At 50.8% G+C, this 19388-nt stretch overlaps 1 protein-coding gene and 1 long non-coding RNA gene across 7 annotated transcripts in view; one reads left to right on the forward strand and one right to left on the reverse strand.

Moving 5' to 3' along the window:
• The window catches only part of Iqsec3 (IQ motif and Sec7 domain ArfGEF 3), a 103751-nt gene that overhangs the window by 33434 nt on the left and 50929 nt on the right, over positions 1-19388 (forward strand). For all 6 annotated transcript variants that reach the window (XR_001182844.3, XR_001182846.3, XR_001182845.3 and 3 more), the window contains exon 2: positions 262-345. Coding sequence is in view for 3 of the 6 variants with exons in the window: in XM_087185946.1 (XP_087042072.1) it covers positions 262-345 (84 nt within the window). In the remaining 3 variants the exon portion in view is untranslated. The remainder of the gene's footprint in view (positions 1-261; positions 346-19388) is intronic.
• LOC106008523 (uncharacterized) overlaps positions 1-19388 on the reverse strand; it is a 38899-nt gene that overhangs the window by 3079 nt on the left and 16432 nt on the right. The window contains exons 4-6 of the long non-coding RNA XR_015440764.1: positions 8277-13140; positions 7594-7714; positions 6533-6640 (exon numbers count right to left, since the gene is read on the reverse strand). This is a non-coding gene — a long non-coding RNA (uncharacterized LOC106008523). The remainder of the gene's footprint in view (positions 1-6532; positions 6641-7593; positions 7715-8276; positions 13141-19388) is intronic.

The raw sequence follows: 19388 nt of genomic DNA on the forward strand, positions 1-19388 counted from the left end.
AGCAGGGAGCATGGGCTGGGCCCAGAAGCCCCCTGCAGGAAGTGGCACTTAACTTGGGCCTACAGATGACTGGAAGAGACTTGGAGAGATGTGACCTAATGCTGGTCACTTCCTTGCAGCAGTATTTGGCCACCCATGTCTCACAGGGGCTCAGGTGGCGGAGAAGGGGCAGCAAGGGGTGAGACAAGAATGCCTCGGTACGGGGCAGAGCTGGCCCAGGCTGGCTTACCACACTCTGACCTTCTTTTTTTCTGCCCTCAGGAATGAGACCGTGCTGCACCAGTTCTGCTGCCCAGCTGCTGATGCCGAGCAGAAGCCCACTTGCTCCGACCTGGCCTCCCAGAGGTGGGACCCAGGGGCCCTTCCTCCCCACTTCCTCCCCCAACCTGCCCGCCTCTCAGCACACAGCCCCGGGGCCTCCTCTGAAGTCTGGTGTGGTTTTGTTTGTTTTTCATCCCCTTTGCCTCGTCCACGGCCATACTACCCTGAACATGCCCCATCTTGTCATCTCCTTTCCCTCTTCCCATCTCTCTTTCCTTCCTCAAGACCCAGATGAGCCATTCCTAACTTTTACAACCATCATGCCCTGTCATTCAAATTCCAAAGCCATGATTCTTCCTTCTAAAGGACCGGTATAAAATACATTTTGGTAAATGCCAAGGGACATGAATTTGATAACAGACATGTCACATGGCAGAGTATTTAAGTTCAGTGAATGCCAGACCTTCCTCTTGCAGCAAAGGTGTACATTTTTCTTTCTAACTTTCTCCTTCTGAGCCAGGGTGACTGGGTTAATTCTGAGGATTTCTCAGCTCTGGCTGAGTTGGCTGACTCCTGGGAAGAAGGGCGGGTCGTTGACAGGCTGGGCTTTGTGTCCTCGTTCTTCAGGGTCATTCCTACTCCTTCTGTCCCCTCTCCTTGCGGGCCCCCTCCTCCATGCCATCCCCTACTGTGGGTGCCCCTTTCTGCATCCTGCCCTGTTTTCTCCATTTCTCCTCCTCCTTCCCCACATGAAGTCCCCACCCTTGAAGTTCCATCTGCTCTCTCTCGCTTTGTTCTCTTCTTTTTCCCACCAAGTTTTTTGCCTCACTTCTGCACATTTCTCTTTTCTTGACTTGTTCTTTACCCCATTTGGATTCTGGCCTGAAATGGAACCTCTCCCCAGTCTCCTGATGTGAGAATGAATTGAGGCAATTTATGTAACTCCCCAGGCCTCAGTTTCCTCATCTGTAGAGTGGGGGATTGATCTGTCTCGACAGTAGCTTTTACATATAATCTCATGACCTTTCAGCTGCTCAGTGAGGCCAGACCAGGCAAGCTATTATCCTTGTCTTATGAGAGAGACGGTTTTGGGTCTAAAGACTCAGGACCTGTCTGTGGTCACACAGTAAGTAGCAATGGCTGCACTTGAACTTGGGGCATTTGGCTCCCAGTGCTCACCATTTTCATGTTTAAGATGTAGCTAGTCTATGATATTTTTCCTTTTAGTCCTTAGAAAGTAACTATATAGTTATCAGAGGTGGTGCCTGCTGACCTAGGAGTAAAGAAAAGCACCCCTGGAAAGCACTGCTAATTGGTTTCCCTTGAGGGGAGATCAGCAGAGGCCAGACGAGGAAGTAGAACTCTGAGGCAGAGACTACGTGGAGGGGGCACATCTTGGGGATCCTCAAATCCAGGGCTGAAGGAGGGATGGGAGCTCCCCACCACTGGTCAGGTGCTGTATTGATGTTTGGGGCGGTCTTTATGCCAAGTTTTGGGCCAGGCCCTGGAACTGTAGAAAAGTAAGGCCCACTTGAAGCCATGGGAATCCCTCATCTAATGGGACATTAGGAGACCCCCAAACTGAAAACAACTCACCTGGAAATTAGAAGGAAGAAGGAAGTGGGAGAGTGAGACAGTAGAAGATAAAAGGAAAGAGTGGAGCTGCAGGAAGGGTAAGGCTGGCAAAGGAGGAGGAGGCAGAAGGGCCCTGGCTCCTTCCCGTGACACACAGCCTGAGTCTCCTTCCTAAAAATGGCAGGGGAGAAGTCTGCCTCCCACCTCATCACTTCAGCTCACCTCACTGAGCGTGCTATGGATGCGAACCAACAGCAGTCTGTGGTGATGTTGGGTAACTCACCCTCAGGAAGCCCAGGCCTGGCAGGGACAGGGGACAGGGGTCTCCCTTGGGTCTGCCATGTTCCTGGTTCTTCCCACCCCTCATCTTCCTCCGCCCTCCCCTGCCTCGGGTAGGAAGGGGTGGGCGGAGCTGGTGTACCCCCACAGCGTCTGAGAAGGTAGGTGATGAGGGGGAGGGGAGGGCTATGAGGAGGGGTCCTAATGGGGCCAGGGCTCCAAAGGACTAGGATTGTTTCCAAGGTTTGGGGTGGATGCCAAGAAATCCATTATTTTAATTCCCCAAATGTCTGTCATTTGTCTTCCCCTTGAAGGTGCGGGCACTGAGGCTGGGGGCTGGAAGTGCTCTAGGGAGGGAGGTGGGAGGTGGGAGAGTTTCTGTAATGTTCCCAGAGGGGCCTGGAAGCCCTGCCCATTACAACTGTCTGTGTGGGGCAGGGGGACTGGTCTCCAAGGGGCCCAAAACTTCAGCTGCTGCTTGTCTCTAGTTCCTGTTATTCCAAGTCATCCTGTCTGTGCGGTCTGTAGTTTCCTAGAGCCTGCTTGCCTGTCCGTTTGTCTGTCTGATGTCGGTGTCCTGGCTTCTCTGGGAGGAGGCTCCTGGATGTTTTCTGGACAGCGCAACAGGGCATGTGTCAATTGGTCTGTGTTCTTAGCTTCCCAGGATATTGGGCCTTAAGTTTTCTCCCACCAGACTCTCAACATCCCTACTCCCAATCTTTCCATGACCTCTTCCCAACCCCTGTTACTTTCCCTAAACAGGTGTCTCACCTCCAGAGAGCGAGGCCCAGACTTCCCAGGGAGTCATCTAGGAGCAAGTGTCGGCTGGGGATTTAGCTCAGTGGTTCTGGTGCCTGCCTCACAAGCTCAAGGTCCTGAGTTCGATCCCCAGTACCCCCCAAAAAACCCAAAAACAACCCATGTAGGAGCAAGTGCCAAGGTCAAGGCCCAGGCCAAGGACCCAGCACAGGAGAGTGGGCACAGAACCTTCTATGTCCCTCTGGTGCTGTGAGGCAAGTCCTGCCCCTCCCTACTGGTCAGACTCCAGCCCAGTCCTCTGAGGACTTCCAGGGATAAGCCAGTCGGTCTCCACACAACCCCAGTTGGGAATCCAGACCCAATCAGCCTGATCTCCAGGTCTTTGGTGTGTGCATGCAGCCAGCTGTGGGAGTTCCCTGCCTGCCTCTGCACTCTGGCTGAGGCCAAGGTCAGCACAAGTATACAATGTGTCTGTCCCTCCCTGGCCCACCCCACGCTGCCAGGCTAAGCAAATGTCCCTTTTCTGAGTCTCTGAGGGCTGCAGTAGCAGCTCACCTACCTGGTCAGCTGTTTTAGTCCAGCCAACCCTAAGCCAGAGGAAACTCAGCTGTGTCCCCAAGACTCACCTTATACTGTATACTTTGAATAATCTCATTTAACTAAGCAAGATGACAAAGTACTACACACAATGATTGCAGTATTATCACTAAACTGTTTAAAAAAGATTCTGATTCACAACCCTGTTAGAAACTAATTTCAAGCTAAAACTCTAGTGAAACAGTGAAAGCAGGTTTTATTTTGTTTGGTGATTTACCCCTACTTTGTGGGTCTGAGAGACTCTCACCGGCTCCTAAAGAGACCTAGAGGTCTCAGTCCTGGAGGTTAGGACAGCTTTACTGGGGACCGGGACAGCCTTCCGCAGCCACCTGCAGAGAAGCCCGCCAGGGAGCAGGGTAGCCCAGAGTGGGAAGACCTAAATGGGGAAAGTCTGGAAGCTTCCGGCGTCTGTGGTGGGGTAGGGGGCTCAGGGAGTTGCATGCAATGGATCAGCCTTGAGCTGGTGAAGGCTCTGAGACTGGATGACCAGGCAGGTTTATCATGGACTTCATGGGCCTGAATCCCCGCACGGGCCTGGGCACTCACCCCCAGGCCTGCCAGGGTAATTGGCCCTCGGGTGGGGCTGGGGGAGGTGGAGCCCCTGCAGCCCTGTGCCAGGCTCTTCCCGGAAGCTGGGGAGCTCATGCTGCCCCCTCCCTGCTGTTAGTTAATGGCAAGGCTTTATTCTGGGGAGCTGAATAGGCTTATAATTGCAGTCCTACTCGGATCTCACTGCTCCCCTTCCTTTTAGGCTCTCAGTCACATTGGAAACAGCTGGCCAGCTGCCTCCTGGGTCCAGCAGAATTGCAGCCCATTTGTCTCTGTGGGTGGTACTGGGGCTATGAGGAGGAAGATTGCCTTCTACTAGAGTGATGGGAAGAGGTGACAGAAGAAAGGGGTGGGCAGGGGACGAAACAGAGCAGCCCCTAGCCTAGTCCTAGGCAGTGAATGAAGGAGGCACCTGAGTCCTGGGAGACACCCTGAGCCCCAGCAGCTTGAACTGACCCCTTCCTTCTGATACTCATTTCTTCCTTCTCATTCACTCACTCTTCCTCCAGGAGAGAAGAGACAATGGTACGTACTGAATATGCCAGGGACACTGCCCCATGGTCTGTGAGACAGATGGCGATGCCCATGTACAGATGAGGAATCTGGGATAGAGAGAGGGTGGAGACTGTGACAAAGGAACCACTACTGGAAGCCAAACCTGAGTCTAGCTCCAAAATGTAACCTCTTTCTCTCGAGCTGCTGTTGGGAGGTTTTAGAGGTTGTTTGTTTTTCTCAAGAGAGATCCTTCTAGCCGTTTCATTTGGTCTTGAATAACATCTGTTTCTTCTGATTATAAGTTATGCGTGCTAGTTGTTGGAAATATGTAAAACACAGAAGTATGAAGAGGAAAATAAAACTTGAATCCAATCATAGAATTAATTACTGTTCATAGTTGAGTGTGCAAGCTTCCAGTGTTTTACTTTTCTGCGCATTGAGTTTTACATTTTCCCACCATAAAAAATATTTTGTAGCCTAGATTTCCCACCTAGTATGTTGTCAGTTTAGAGAGCCCCCCCCACTCCCGCGTGCCCTGTCTCTCCTGGGCCCCACATTGCCCTGGGCACACATGTGGCACTGTCACCTGCTCCCCAGTGGCAAAGCAGGGTCTGCAGAGTAGCACAGGGCTTGGCTGGAAGCTGCATGGCAGGGATGCCCTTCTGAGAACAGCTGTGGGGGACAGCCCGCCTTGGTTCACCTTAGGTTGGCCAGAACATCTATCCGCTCTCTCCCCTAACCCTACCGGCTGGGATGAGCCTGGAGCTCAATCAGTGGACCAGCCAGTGTTTACTCAGCGATTACAGAGCAATTAAATTCCCAATCGATACAGTTTAGTTCTCAACAGCTGGGCTGAGGCGCTTTTCTGCAACACATGCCTGCTCCAGTAGTTACTCTGGGTTCAGAGGCTGCTGGGAAACCTACCCTGCTCCCTGGTGGAGAAAAGCAGCCACCTGGGTGGCTCTGGGCCACACAGCACTGCTTGTCTTCCTTAGAGAAGTAAGAAATGGCCCAGCCCCCACCTCGGGGGTCTCTGGACACTCGAATGGAGGAGACAGTAGATGATTGGGGGAGTGTTTGTCTCCTGCAGGGATCAGTGGTTAGGTGGAAATGGCCTCTGGAAAGGTCGGACGGTGTGACAAACGCCCAGGAGGGCCTGTGGTGGCAGGGGCAGCTTGCCTGCCAGTGGGACCCCAAGTGGCTTGAAAGATTCCTTGTGGTGTGGACAGGAAAGTGGCATGCAGGCAGGGTGGGCTTCTTGGTCATTTAGGCTCTGAGGAGCTCTGTGATTACAAAGAATGTAGCTGGGCTGGGCTCCGAGCCTGAGGTGACCACACACAGATGGCAGAAGAGTCTGGTCCTAGAGCTAAAGAAATCTGTCCCCTGTAACCTGTCACTTCCCCTCTCTGTGTTTTTTGCCCTGTCTGTGTCTTCCTTGCCAGATATAGGAGGGCCCAAGCCCAAAATACGTGTGAAAAGATGAGCTTTAGGGGAAGGCATTGAAATATTCCAGAGTACAGGTTTTATCCCTTATCTGAAATGGGTGGTACCAGAAGTGTTTCAGATTTTTTGATTTGGGAATATTTGCATATACACAATGCTAGGGGTGGGACCCCAGTCTAAAAGTAAAATTCATTCATGTTTTATATACTTCTTATACTCAGAGCCTGAAGGTAATTTTATATAGTACTCTTAATAATTTTGTGCATGAAACAATTTCATAGTGTGACATTTTCCACTTGTGGTATCACAAAAAGTTTCAGAGTCTGGAGAGTTTTGGATTTTGGATTTTCAGATTACGGATGCTCGACCTGTATTAGATATTTTTGTCTTGTCATGACTTTGGATTTCTGCTCAGGAGGCTCTCCTGAGCTGGATGCAAGACTCATGTCTGCGGGTAACTATTTGCCCAGGTGAATGTGCTTGTGTTATTCTCCCTCCCAGGCCTTGCACCATCCCGTAAGACTGGCCTTCCCACTGACCGAGGTTGTCACCAGAGCGTTCTTAGGAGACAGACCTGTGCATGCAGGGGCTGTGCCGGTTCCGACAGGCAGCTCTCACAGCATGATGACCGGTGACTAGAGAATTCTTACTAACTTTGTATTCCTATTTTGTGTCTTCCACCCTGAGGAAGAGAAAGAGAATATTTACTACCATGTATCCAGCACCTGCTCTGTGCTATACAACTATTATTTAATCCTTAGTAAAAGCTTATGAAATATGGTCCCTTCCACTTTACAGATAAGGAAACTGAGGGTCAGAGACCATGAATGTCTTGTCCAGGGGCCATATAGCTGGCTAAAGAGCAGAGCTAGGATGTGAGTCTCTGGCCACCAGAATCGGGTGCGACAGGGAAAGTGCCACATATATGAAGTGAGAGTGGAGTAGCAGGAAAGTGAGCAGCTGGGTCACTTTCCAGCCACAGGACGTGGGTCACTCAGGGATGGTTTCGTCTCTCCCCTACCCCCTCCCTGCCCCAGAGCCTGTTCCCAGACTCCAGGCAGCATTAGGTAAATGCATCAGACCAGCCAAGCTGAGGAGAAAAATGACGAAGAGAGTATTTTTAGGAACAGGAAAAAAAATTCTAGGCTTAGTTAGTTAAGGAAAATAAACATAAGTGAACATTACACTTCCAGAACAACAACAGGAAAGATCCCACGAGGAATCTCTAGTGCTCTCTGTTCCACTGGCATTCACTAATGCAATTTTGTCTAGTTTACTGGGAGATCTATTCTTGTTTTATTTACCTAAAACTTCTTGTTTGGATCTTTTGGATATTCTTTTGTCATTCCCAGGAACAGCATCTTCTCTTTGCAGCCCTAGAGATTTTTCTAACTCCAAGATTTCCTGTGCTTGTGTTGAGTTTTCTATTCTGAAAGCCTGTTTACCCTTTCACTTATCTTTTAACCAATAACCTGACTAGGAAAATAATTTATAATTTCCATATGTCTATCTAATGGATGACAAAAATCCAAAATTTTTAACATTTTGAATTTGTTTCATTGAATAAAGAAGGGGGAAAAAAGAAAATATAATGAGTGATTTAATCCAGTCAGAAATTCTTAGAGACTTTATTACCTTTGAGAGCTTTGGAATGGCTTCAGAAAGAAGGGTCCTGAAGGTTTCTTTTGTGACTATTATTTAGTAACAACAGGAAAGACAGCTGTCTGTGGCGAAAACTGGATTGTATGGCTGTCTCCTGCAGAGAGAAGAGGGGGCATCAAAGAAAAAGGCCCACTGACTTAGAAGCCTGGATATATAGGAGCCAAGGCCAGGCAGGAAGCGCCTTGCCCACCTTCCCCTCCTAGGAAGTGCAGGCCAGGGTGGGACTGGGCACCCTGGGAAGAGGTACTTTCACCGCTGCACTTTGACAAGACACTCCCATCTCTGGACCTCAGTTTCCTCAAAATGCCATGAGGGGTGGTGCACTGTCTAAGCACCACAGCCCTCAGCAGTGGTCTCTAAAAGGCCCTCTGCCTTGGCCAGGGCTGGGCATGCCCTGCAGGGACAGAGCGTGGCGGACAAAGGCACAGGCTGATGGGATTCTGTTGTGAGGGGAGAGCCTAGGGCACAGGCAGGTGGTTCTTTCTATATTCTGCTTACTGTTAAAACACTGCTTTTATGGTACAAATTTTTAAAAAGAAAAATCTGACCTCACTTGTACATGGCCAGCTCACCGTGAGCCACTCTGGTGTCCCTCTCTCCGTCAGGGACATGTCCCCCAGCCCGCCTCCCAGGCCAGGGAAGAGCCAGGCACCCACCTCTCGCTCTTGTGCACAGCTCTCAGCGTGTGCCCTGGACTCAGATGCACTTGCCCTCACTCCAAGGACAGACCTGAGGGCGAAGGAGGGATGAGGTTGGTGCTGCCTCACCTAACCAGTGCCGCTGGACAGCATCTTCCAGAGTGCAGATCTGCCCAGTCACTCACATGATTCTCCCCACACAGGCTCATGGGACCTTGGGGAAGCACTGTGTTCATTCAGCAGCTGAGACCACACCTAGAAAAGACAAGCCACTTGTCAAAGGTCCCAAAGGCAGAAGGTGGCAGAGGAGCGCACCAAGCAAGTGATGACTTTACACTCTGCTTCTTCTTGCTCCTGTTTGACTAGGCCACCTTGATCCCCCAGCCCAGGTGCAGCCACCCGCACAGACTGGTGAGATCCTGGTGTGTTCCCATGTCCTGGGTTCATGCCAAAACTCTGGAGGTCTCATGAGTCAATTTTGCTACCCTGGGCACCTCAGATTCCAAGGGAACCGACTCACCAACAACATTGGCGAGAGACTGATACATTTTATCCACATAGATCTACTGATTCATAAGGAGACGTAATCCTAGTGAACAAGACACTCATGTTTACTGCTCACTAGAGAAGTTAAAAACAAGAGTTTCCTTTCCTCAGGGCAGTCAGAGGAATGAGCCCAGGTAGGTTTTATGGATTTCCTTCTAGGCAGGGAAAGGGGAGGAGGTGAGGGAGTGGTAGAGGAGAGCCCTGGAGTAGAAGATGAATTCAGGAAGTCTTCAAGGAAGCACTACAAGGTGGAGTAGGTGAGAGCGCAGCCTCTTATCATTCAATTCCAGGTTCAAGTCCTGGCTGGGCCACTTAGGGACCCTGTAACCTTGGCTAAATGACTTAAGCTTTCTAATCCTCAGTTTATGAATCTGTAAAGTGTCATAAGGATAACAATAGCACTTCCCTTTTACTGAGTCTTTAGGAGGATTAACACATCCACCATGGGGCCGGATGGACAAGCCGCCCGATGGGACAGTCATGTATGTACCACCGATGGTGCAAGCCTGTGCCTGTGGGAACGTTTTAAATGAGGTGATGCCCAGAAAGGTGCCTGGCTTATCATTGAGTGTTATCTGTTTTAAAGGTGGACATTCCAGGGCTGGGGGTGGAGCTGAGTGGAGTACTCACCTGGCATGTGCAAGGCCCTGGGGTCATCCCCACACTGGGAAAATAGAAGCTGGATTTTTAAGAGCAGAGAGGGAGAAATCAGAAGTCAGGCCAGATCTAGGGTCTAGCAACTCAGAGGTGACTGGGCGGGGCTCAAAAACAATGGGCCGACTGTGGTGGAGATGGACCCGGTGGGAGCAGGAAAGGACTCACTCACTGCCTTGTGGGCTGTGCATGGTCACTGTGTCAGTCAGTTTTCTGTCCTGTGACAAAGCACCTGAGATGATCAATTTAAAAGGAGGAAAGGGGATTTAGCTCAGTGGTTTCGCCGCCTGCTGCGCAAGGGCAAGGACCAGAGTTCGATCCCCGGTACCAAAAAAATAAATACATAAGAGGAGGAAAGGTTTGTTTTGATTCGGGGTTTTAGAGGCTTGGTCAGCCGCTTTGCTTTGGGGCCTGTGATGAGACAGCACATCATGAGGCAGCACGTGGTGGAGCAAAGCTGCTCACCTCACGGTGGCAGGGAAGCAAAGAGAGAGGAAAGAGACTGGGTCCCACTATCCCTTTCCAGGGCACGTGGCCAGTGACCTAGCTTCCTCCACTGGGCGCCCCCTGCTGAAGGTCCCATCACCTCCCGGTAGTACCATGGGCTGGTGACCGAGGCTGGGACACACTGGCGGTTGCAGGGCAAGGGGGTATTTGAGATCCAAACCATAGCACTTGCTGAGCCGTGCCCCACAGAGATGGTCCGGCCTTCCCTTGGGATGGCAGGGGAGGGTGTGGAGGGAGCTGTCTGTCGGGGGAGTCTGTTCGGGCATGACGTTTGGAGTGTTGGCTGCGAAGAACCTGACAGTCGAGATGGAGAGAGAGACTCAGAACTAAGGGGCCAATTTGGGGCAGGGATCAAAGGCTCAGAAGAGGGCTAATCAAGCTGGGCCAACAGGTGCAGGGAGATTTTCCAGACATCAGAGCAGAGGAGGAAATGATTTAACCCAGCACTAGGCTGTCGCTGGGAGGCTGGGAGATTAAGAGCACAGGCATTTTATCGGGGAAATCATCATGCCCGCTGACAGTCTGCCTGCCTGCTCACTTGCGAGGAGGCACTTTACTGGTGGGAAAGTCACTGTTACTGATGGCCTGTCATTGCCCCTGCCCTGGCCTGCCCCATGGAAAGACTTCCAACAGGAAAGCTGAAGGTAACTACAGGGAAACATGTAGGGAATCCAGAGCAAAGTCCCACCCTACTGGTAATTCTGCTGGTTGTAAGACTTGTGTTTGCAGCAAGCACACACCTGGCCTCCGCGGGCATCTATAGGCCATCAGAGACTTTTCTGTGGCATGTGGTAAAATTGAGCCTGTGAGGAGCTGTCCTGCCCTGGCACTAGCTCAGGACAGAAGAGGTATCTGCTTTGCCGGGTGAGGTAGGGCTGGAACAGGAGGAGGATGGGAAGAAGAGACTTCATGTCATGTCCAAGAGAACGCAAAACACCCGACAGGGCCTCCTGCTGGCCTCTGGCTGGGCTGGGCCACAGGCTTTGTGAAGGTCGCATGATACTGACCAGCTCTGCAGGGGCTGTGACTGACGACTCAGGTCCCTGTGCTCCAGGGAGCAGTCAGCTAGGGACAGACCCAGATTAGGGAGGAAATCTACATTTACTTGGCATCCATCAAACAGGTACCAGAGGGTTCTCAGGTACTTTTCATTAACTCTCAGCAAAATCATATCATAGATATCGCCAGCACATTTGAGGAAATGGGCTCAGAGAGGTTACGGACCTTACCCAATGCCACATAGCTAGTGAGTGGTAGAATTTTAACCAAGGTGGTCTTCCTGGTTCTAAAGCTCATATTCGTTATATCTGCTGCTTCCAACCCCTTCTTACCTTCTGGAAGCCTCTCTTGGCATCATCTCTAACTCAGAGCTTCATAAATTACACTTAAGAGAAAAGTCCAGTACTTCTCCATTCAAAGACCCCTAACACAAAACACCAAGAGTATAAAAAACAGAAAAAGTTAAAGACAGTTTTTCATTCTGAAATTATAACCTTCCTACAGATCATATTCTTTTATAATAGTATAGGGAAAGTAAGTGGTGCTTTTGGTTTTTATTCTATTTGAGAAACTAAAATTTTGGGAATCCTAAAGAAGAAAAAGATAGTTGCTACCCACATGGGGCTGAAAAGCGTTTTCACTCTTACATCAGGGGACAACAAGACACACAGCTCTGGGCTGTATGACAGGCACAGGGAGGAGCACCCACACCCAGAAGGAGGGCCTGGGTAGGAAGTGGCTGGCATAGCTGCTCCAGAGGCATGCACACCCTGGACCTGGTTCAGGCATCCCTCTCCCTGAGTCACCTGGCACCTCTGTGAACCAGGCTAGAAGGGCTTCTGGTGGTCACCATGGCCCGTGAAGGTGATTACACTTCTAGCTTACAGAGAGCCAGAGAGAACCCCCTTAAAGAACAACCCCACTTTCTTTCCTAAAACTCTGCCTTGCTGTCATGCTGGGATCCCAGCCTGAGATCCAGCTGGCTGTGGTCAGGCCCTGCTACTCTGCAGACCTGCCAGTGGGGACGTGCCAGCCCACCACCTGGGAGGTACTTCCTCGACCTCTCTGGAGCCTGCAAGGCCCCACGTTCCTGAATGTCCCCCATGAAGCCTGAAGCCCACTGCACTCATGAGAAGCAGCCACCACTGCTGACATAAAGACAAGAAGGACACTGGCTTAGAAGGAAAAGCTAGGGAATGAGCCGCACACAGTAGGGCTGGAGTCTCCTAAGGAGGGAGGTGAAACAGAAGGCTGGACAAGTCTTCTGATGTGGTATTTCTTGTACTGGCTGCACATAGCTATTTTAAACTTTCCTTTGGGGGCATTTGTGATGGAACCCAGGGGCACTGTACCACTGAGCTACATTCCCAGCCCTTTTATTATTTTTTTAAAAAATTTTGAAATAGTCTTACTACATTGCCCAGTCTGACCTCAAATTTGTGACCCTCCTGCCCCAGCCTCTTGAATACCAAGGACTACAGGCATATACCACTGCACCTGCTTAATATCTTTCCTTATATTTCACATTAATGTTGCAAATAAAAATAGAAAAGAGAAAATTAAAGCCTGAGTTCACTAAGCTGTAAATCTATTTTTTTTTTCCTTTGTGATACTGGAGATGGAACCCAGGGCCTCATGCACTTTAGGTAAGTGCTCTACCACGGAGCTGGATCCCAGCTCCTCACCCCAATGAGGTGCTTTGGGGTTGTGGGTTCAGGGAAGGTTCCAGGCCTCTTCTTAAGGCTAGGGGACAGGAGAATGTTGGGCTGGAGACTGCCTTCTCCTAGGGGCAATAATGCATCCAGGCCTGCCTGAAGGGTGAGAATAAGCAAGGAGTGTCAGGTGCCCTGGAAGCTCTCAGGCCAGTGTGTTGTGTACTGGAGGCGGAGTGTGGGAAGGTATTTTTAGGGCTTGGTTTTGCCTATTTATCTGTGCCTATTTATGAGACTACAATGTGCTCAGAAATATTGGGATTCTAGTAGCAATGAGATGATGACAGTCAGTGAGGCCCAGCCCGGGGGCGTGGGGAAGATGAGGTCCCGAGGGGCCTTGTGAGCACACCAGGCACCAGCACTTACCACGTGACAGGCGGAGCAGGGGCTTCTGCACTGGCCCTGAGGATGGTCAGCAGCCATGCTGTGGCCTGCCTGGAGTTGGCAGTCTGGGTGTTGCAGGGCTGGCAGGGGGAGGGAAGTGGCCATGAGCAGCTTGACAGGAGGCCCCCAGAGGCAAACCCACCTGCCAGCACCTTTTGGAGCAGCTGTAAGACCAAAGCCTGCAGTGTCTAAGGCACCAAGATGGAGAGAAAATAACTTACTCTTCGGGGCCCTGGGGAGGTGGTGGGAGAAGCCTGTCACAGCCAGTGAGGTCAGGACCGCCTCTGGATGCAGAGGAGCCAGAAAGTCACATCTGTCTCCTCCAGGGCTTTCTATTCTATCTGGGCCCTGGCTTCCTGCTAGGATGATGGTGGTCAGGGAGCCCTGGGCCCAAGGAAGGGCGGGCTTGGGTTACAGAGTGGGAGTGTTTCTGTGGTGTCACTGACTTTGAGGGGGTCAGCAGCAGCTGTGGTGTGAGTGGCACAGTGCAGCCCTGCCAGGTCATGGGCACGAGGGCTGCAGGAGGCCTAGCCTCTTTTTCCTTCCAGATGTCGAAGCATCTTGTGCAAACTGTCCACTTTATAGCCAGGAAGCAGCAACCTCGAGAGGGGAAGTGATGGGCCCAAAGTTAAGTGGAACTCAGCATGCCGGGGTGGGATTCTATCCCGATCCCTGCCCGGGGCTCTTCACCTGAAGCAAGATTCTCCATCCTGTTCTTTGAAACAGCACAGGATGAATTTGTTCACTTTTTCCTTCTTTCTTCAGTAACTTGTGCGCGCCAGGCAAGTGCCCTACCACTGAACTACATCCTCAGCCCTTTTTAAATGTTATTTGAGACAAGGTCTCACTGAATTGCCCAGGCTGGACTCCAACTTGGAACCCTCCCACCTCAGCCTCCTGAGATGGGATTACGGGCATGTACTTCCATGCCTGGTGTGAATCTGTTTCTTTTCCTGTCATTGACACTGGCTCTCTATTTACCTCCCTCCCTCCCTAATACCATCTGGGGTGCAAAGACACTTGGCCTTCCATGGTTAGCAGCTCCCTCTGACCATCTAATATCACCTTATTGACTCCGAGAAAGGAGAAAAAGTGAAGTGTTTTAGTAAAGGTTGAAAAATCTTGAGGGGATGTGGAGCATGTTGTTAGCTTTGGTCTGGAAGATGCTTCATTTCTTTGCCCCAGAAGAGCTTTGAGGAGGGCTGATGGAGTCTGCCCCTTCTGCCCTGCCCTCCACAGGGTCATTCCAGCCTGAGAACACCTTCAGCCCTCAAAGCTCCTTGCAAGGTCTTCAGTAATTACCTGCCAGTCATGATGTGCGTAAGGGAGCAGCCCACACCCTTGCCCCCTACAAGCCAACTACCACCAGCAGCAGAGGCTGAGCTCCTGGTATCTCTCCATTCCCTTCTCCCAACTCCATCCCAGTGGCTGCCACCTGAGCCAGCTACTGGTGGGAGAGCAGGGGGTTTAGACCTGAGCCTTCTCCCTCCTCAAAGAGCCCCATATGGCTCTTAAGAAGCTCTTCAGTGGCCCCTGTTCCCTTCAGCTCCTGGCACTGGGAAACATGGCCTGCTGGGAGCCAAGAGGGAGCACCTGCCCTGAGTCAGCTCCCTGGTGAGGGCTGCGTAAGCACAGATGCTGGTGGCCACTGCCAGGTCCACTCCCCCTGGCCCACTCCTCTGTAGAAAGGTTGTGAGATCATTCCCTCTCCACCACTCTCCTGGAAAAAAAAAAGCTTGCATGTCCATTTTGCAGATGAGAAAACTGAGTGCAGAAAACTAGGTATCTTACTCAACATCACCAAACTAGTGAGTTGCAGACCCAGGGCTTCACTTCTCACTAGCTCTCTCGCCTTTGAATGAGGTTTCCTTCAGCACCAAGGATATTGCTGACCCATCTCTGAAAGGCTTGGTGGTGTTTAGTATACATTTTTCTCTGACCACAGCTGCCTACAGTCTGTGGCCTGGTTCTCAGTATATGCAAAGTACTCTGTGATCATGGCTCCATAACTGTCCTTAGCGTGGGCTTTGTGGTGTTTGCACAGCCCTGGATGTACAGGTAATCTGGCATGTACACTTTTCTAAGAAGAGAGCCCAAAGCTTTCAGCAAATGTATTTGGAACCCGGATGAGTGCTACAGATCCGGGAGCAGGGGCACCAGTGTAATCCCACCTATTAAGAAAAAGGAAGGGTGGGCTGGGGGTGTAGCTGAGTGCTACAGTGTTTGCCTAGAATGCACAAGGACCTGAGTTCCATCCTCAACACTGTAAAAAGAGAAAAACAGGAGAAGAGAGGAGAGAAGAAAGCACTGGACATCTAGCACTGGATTGGGGTCTCCAGAAAGCAGACTCTGAGTTCAATGTGTCAACTTTTTACCAGGGATGCATTTGGGATGAATTCTCCTGGAAGGGAGAGGAGAGGCACAGCATGAGGTAAAGTCCAAGCATAAAAACCCAACAGCAGCCTTGGCCGATCCACTGTGAGCTCTGGAGGGAGAACACTGGGCTTGAATGGCTGAGCCTTCATATTCTACTCAATCGGCCATTATGGGTGGATGGGTCTAGGAAGGATATGGCTGGGTCAGGCAGCTGTATGTAGTGGAGAAAATCAATCTCTGCTGGGGCTGATGGGGATGAGAGCTGAAGCCAGCCTCCAAAGGCTATCCTAGCAGGGGGGGAAAGTCCTTCCTTGGAGGAGAGTCTGGGTGGTACTGGACCAAGTCTGCTCCAGTATCTCTGCCCTTGAGAAAGTAGCAAAGATTAACTATGTGATATCCACCTATCTATTCCTCTATCCACCCACCTCCCACCTATCCATTGATCCATCTTTCTACCCACTTCACAGTCCAGCCAGCCAGCAAGCCATTCATTCAGATAGCCACTTATTTAACACTTATCAAGCATGTCATATAAATCAACCCACTGTGCTGGGTACCTGTGATAAAAAGGTGAGCACGAGGGCTGGGGATTTAGCTCAGTGGTTCTGCTGCCTGCCTTGAAAGCACAAGGTCCCGAGTTTGATCCCCGGTACCAAAAGAAACGGTGAGCATGGCACAGGCTAGGGAAAAGACGTACATCAGTGAGTAATTAGAGTTCAAAGTGGTCACTGCCAAAAGAGAAGCAAGTGCCAAGAATTATTAGAGCACATAAGAGGGTGGGACTGGGACTGGCTCTTCCTGCAGCCAGTGTGTGTGTGTGTGTGTGTGTGTGTGTGTGTGTGTGTGTGTGTGTGTGTGTGTGTGTGTGTTACTGAGAATTGAACCCAGAACCTTCACACTGAGCTCCATCCTCGTGCTTTTTTAAAAAATTTTGAGACAGGATCTCACTAAGTCACTGAATTGCCTGGGCTAGACTCAAACTTGTGACCCTCCTGCCTCAGCCTCCCAGCGTGCTGATATTATAAGCATGCACCACTAGCAATAAGTGAGCCTTGAAAGGACTGCCAAGATGGAGAAAGGAATGGGTGGAAGGGGACATGGACAGGAGGAGGTGTTTCAGGTGAATGAAATATGATAGGTATGGTGTGGGCTGAGAGAGGTCGGCAGGCTCGGGATGGTGTGGAGAGGGTGGCTGGGTTGCTCAGTGGAGATGAAGCCGGAAGGGGAAACGGGGTAAGACCTTGGGCCGTCTTAATCCACCAGTACTGGGGAGCCATGTGGGCTTTGAGTAGAGGACTGGCTCTGATCGAGATGACAGATAGAATGCAGGGGGTCACTGAAACCCCAAGGCAGGCACATGAGCCAAGACCAGGCACATCATGCTAGGTTCCTAGCATCCCTCCAAGCACAAGCCAGCTTCCCGCCTCAGAGGTCCTCCTGTCATGTTATGTTCAGTTCCAGCACACAAGTCATTTGGCTCTTAGAACATCTGATGTCCCTGTGAGCAACTGCTTGTCCCCAGTTTCTCAGAGATATTTCACTTCCCATACTTGAATCCTGTGTTCTTGTACATGGGCTGACTTCTACAGGTGCCCCGGGCCCTGTTTATGCGGCTTGTAGACACAACACTTTCTCAGAACCGCCTCATTTTGATGCCACCCACATTTTACTTTTTGCCTTCTCAAATGGGTGCCCCAACCCAGGGGCTAATCTCATGATAAGCAGAATGACCCTAGCTCTCCAAATTGTGAATCGTCACCCTAGGAATTTGTTTTGGCAGCTGGATGTGGAACCCCAGAGAGTAGAGCACCAGGGCCCCTTCCAGGGGCTTCAAGTAGGGGCTTAAAAGAAGTTACTCAAGCCATGGAATGAAGGAATGAATCCTAAGCCTAGGTGCTTGTCCACATCCAGGCTGCCTGCAGTCAGACCCGCCAGGGATGGAACCCATGTGCAGCCCAGCAACTTCCAGAAGCTGAAAAGACACAGCATGCCCCTGGGAGGATGATGTTCTGAGTGCAAGCAATGGGCTGTGAACTGAAGAAGAGGGTCTCAGGGTTGAAATAGGTGTCCTCCCTCGGATGAAGATCCCAACCTTTTCCTCAGACCATTTGTACAGAGGAAATGCAGAGAGAAAAGCGGGCACAGAACATTCTATGGATGCTCAGGCACCAAGGAGAGGCTCTGCACACTCAGCTCTCCACTGCTCCCTGACATAGTGCCCAGTGCACAGATCCACATAGCAAGCCCTGGACCAATGGACCAGTGCTTGCCCAGGAAATGCCCACATTGGTGGGTATAGCCAAGGGCCCTGCTGTAAGCAGTGAGCACACACATCCCACCCAGGCAACAGTACCTTTGAGTCAGAGACACCCAAGAGCGTGGCTTTGTCAATGCGCTGCTGCTCCAGAGGACAAAACATGGTGGGGGGAAGTCTCAAGGAAGCCGGCCCAGCTGGCAGTCTGGAAAAGGCCAGGAGTGTGTGGGAAAACCTTGTTGTTTCAGTTTTGTGAAGGTTGACCGAAAAGCCAAATAGCGAGAGCCCCCTCTGCTTCAGAATTCTCCACATTCTTCTTCATTCCTTTAAGACCCCATGCTGTAGGGTTCTAGCTCAGCAAACAAACCACCACTACCTCTGTCCCCATTCAGTAAGGACTGCTACATGCCAGGCACTGATTTAGGTGCTATAAATGCTTTATTATTCTTCATCTGTTTTATGGCAACCTTGCAAAGTACTTGCTAGGATGTCCATTTTGCAAGTGAGGAAATAGAGCTGGAAAGAGGATAGGTGACTTGCCCAAGATCACATAAAAAGTAGCAGGCCAGGTTTCTAACTGGGCTCCTTATACCAAAGCCTATTTTCTTTGCCCTCCACTATATAACCTTAAACATGGCCTTATTGGTCAGAGCCCTGCAGGGGTTCCATGGCCATTTTCTACCTCACAGCCAATAGAAAAGTCCAGCGAAGGAAGACAAGGACAAGACCCTCTCCCAACACCTTTTCATCTTATACTGGAGGTATACCTTACATCAGTCTCTCAGGTGCCGGTGCACATAGGCGGACAGAGGTGGAATGAGGTTCCCAAGATGTGCAGGTGGGCCTTGGAGGCTGGCCTCAGCGGTGGAATCCAAGCTCCCCTCTTGTGACAGGGGAGGGCAAATTGCTCAAAGCTTCAGAGCCAGCTGGAAGTGTGGCATGTGCATGAATGTCTGTGTACACAGGTACATGTATGCATGCTGGAGTTGGTGGTGCGGAGGCCACCAAGACCAGAGAGGTGGCCCCTCGACACAGGCCCACACCAAAGGCCTCTGGTTTGTTTTAATGCAAGTAGTTTCTTTGGGACAAGAAGTGCCCCCGGGGAAGTGGAGAAATGAGACTCAGTTAGAAGGAAGCCCACACAGTGTCCACTAATTATCAGGTTGCTGCTTTGACCAGCTGGGGCTCGATCCCACAGGGGCTTTGGGGAGGCTGTACGGAGTGTGCCTCATAACTGTCCCACCGAAGGAACAATGATGCTAGGTATTTATGCCACAGCCTCCATTGTCCCTGGTGGAGCTCTGGAGCATTAACTCCTGGGAACCTCTTGCCAGACACGTTCCAGAAATCAGAGAAATCAAAGAGCTATTATTGAAGGTATTTATACCTCTGAGTAGTTCCGAGTTCCCTAAAGAGGCATAGAAACTGGGTATCAGTACCGTGGGCAGGCTGGGCAAGAGATGGGAGGAGGAGAATGAATGTTCCTTCCAAACCCTGGATGCAAGCTGTGGTAGTAATGGGAAAGGGCTATTTCCATGTGGTCAGGGGAAGAAAAGGCACATGCTATAGCAAGGGGAGGTGAAGCTAGCTCTTAAAAAGAACTTTCTAATGATGCTAGTGAAAGAAAACATCAAAGATATCTAGAGCTACATGCGGCCAGACACCAACTGGTGGCCACACAAGGAATGGCAGAGGAAA

Source organism: Heterocephalus glaber, unplaced genomic scaffold, assembly GCF_053883595.1.
Source record: "Heterocephalus glaber isolate CG9 unplaced genomic scaffold, H.glaber_assembly_v1.0 deba00000281, whole genome shotgun sequence".
NCBI lineage: Eukaryota > Metazoa > Chordata > Mammalia > Rodentia > Bathyergidae > Heterocephalus > Heterocephalus glaber.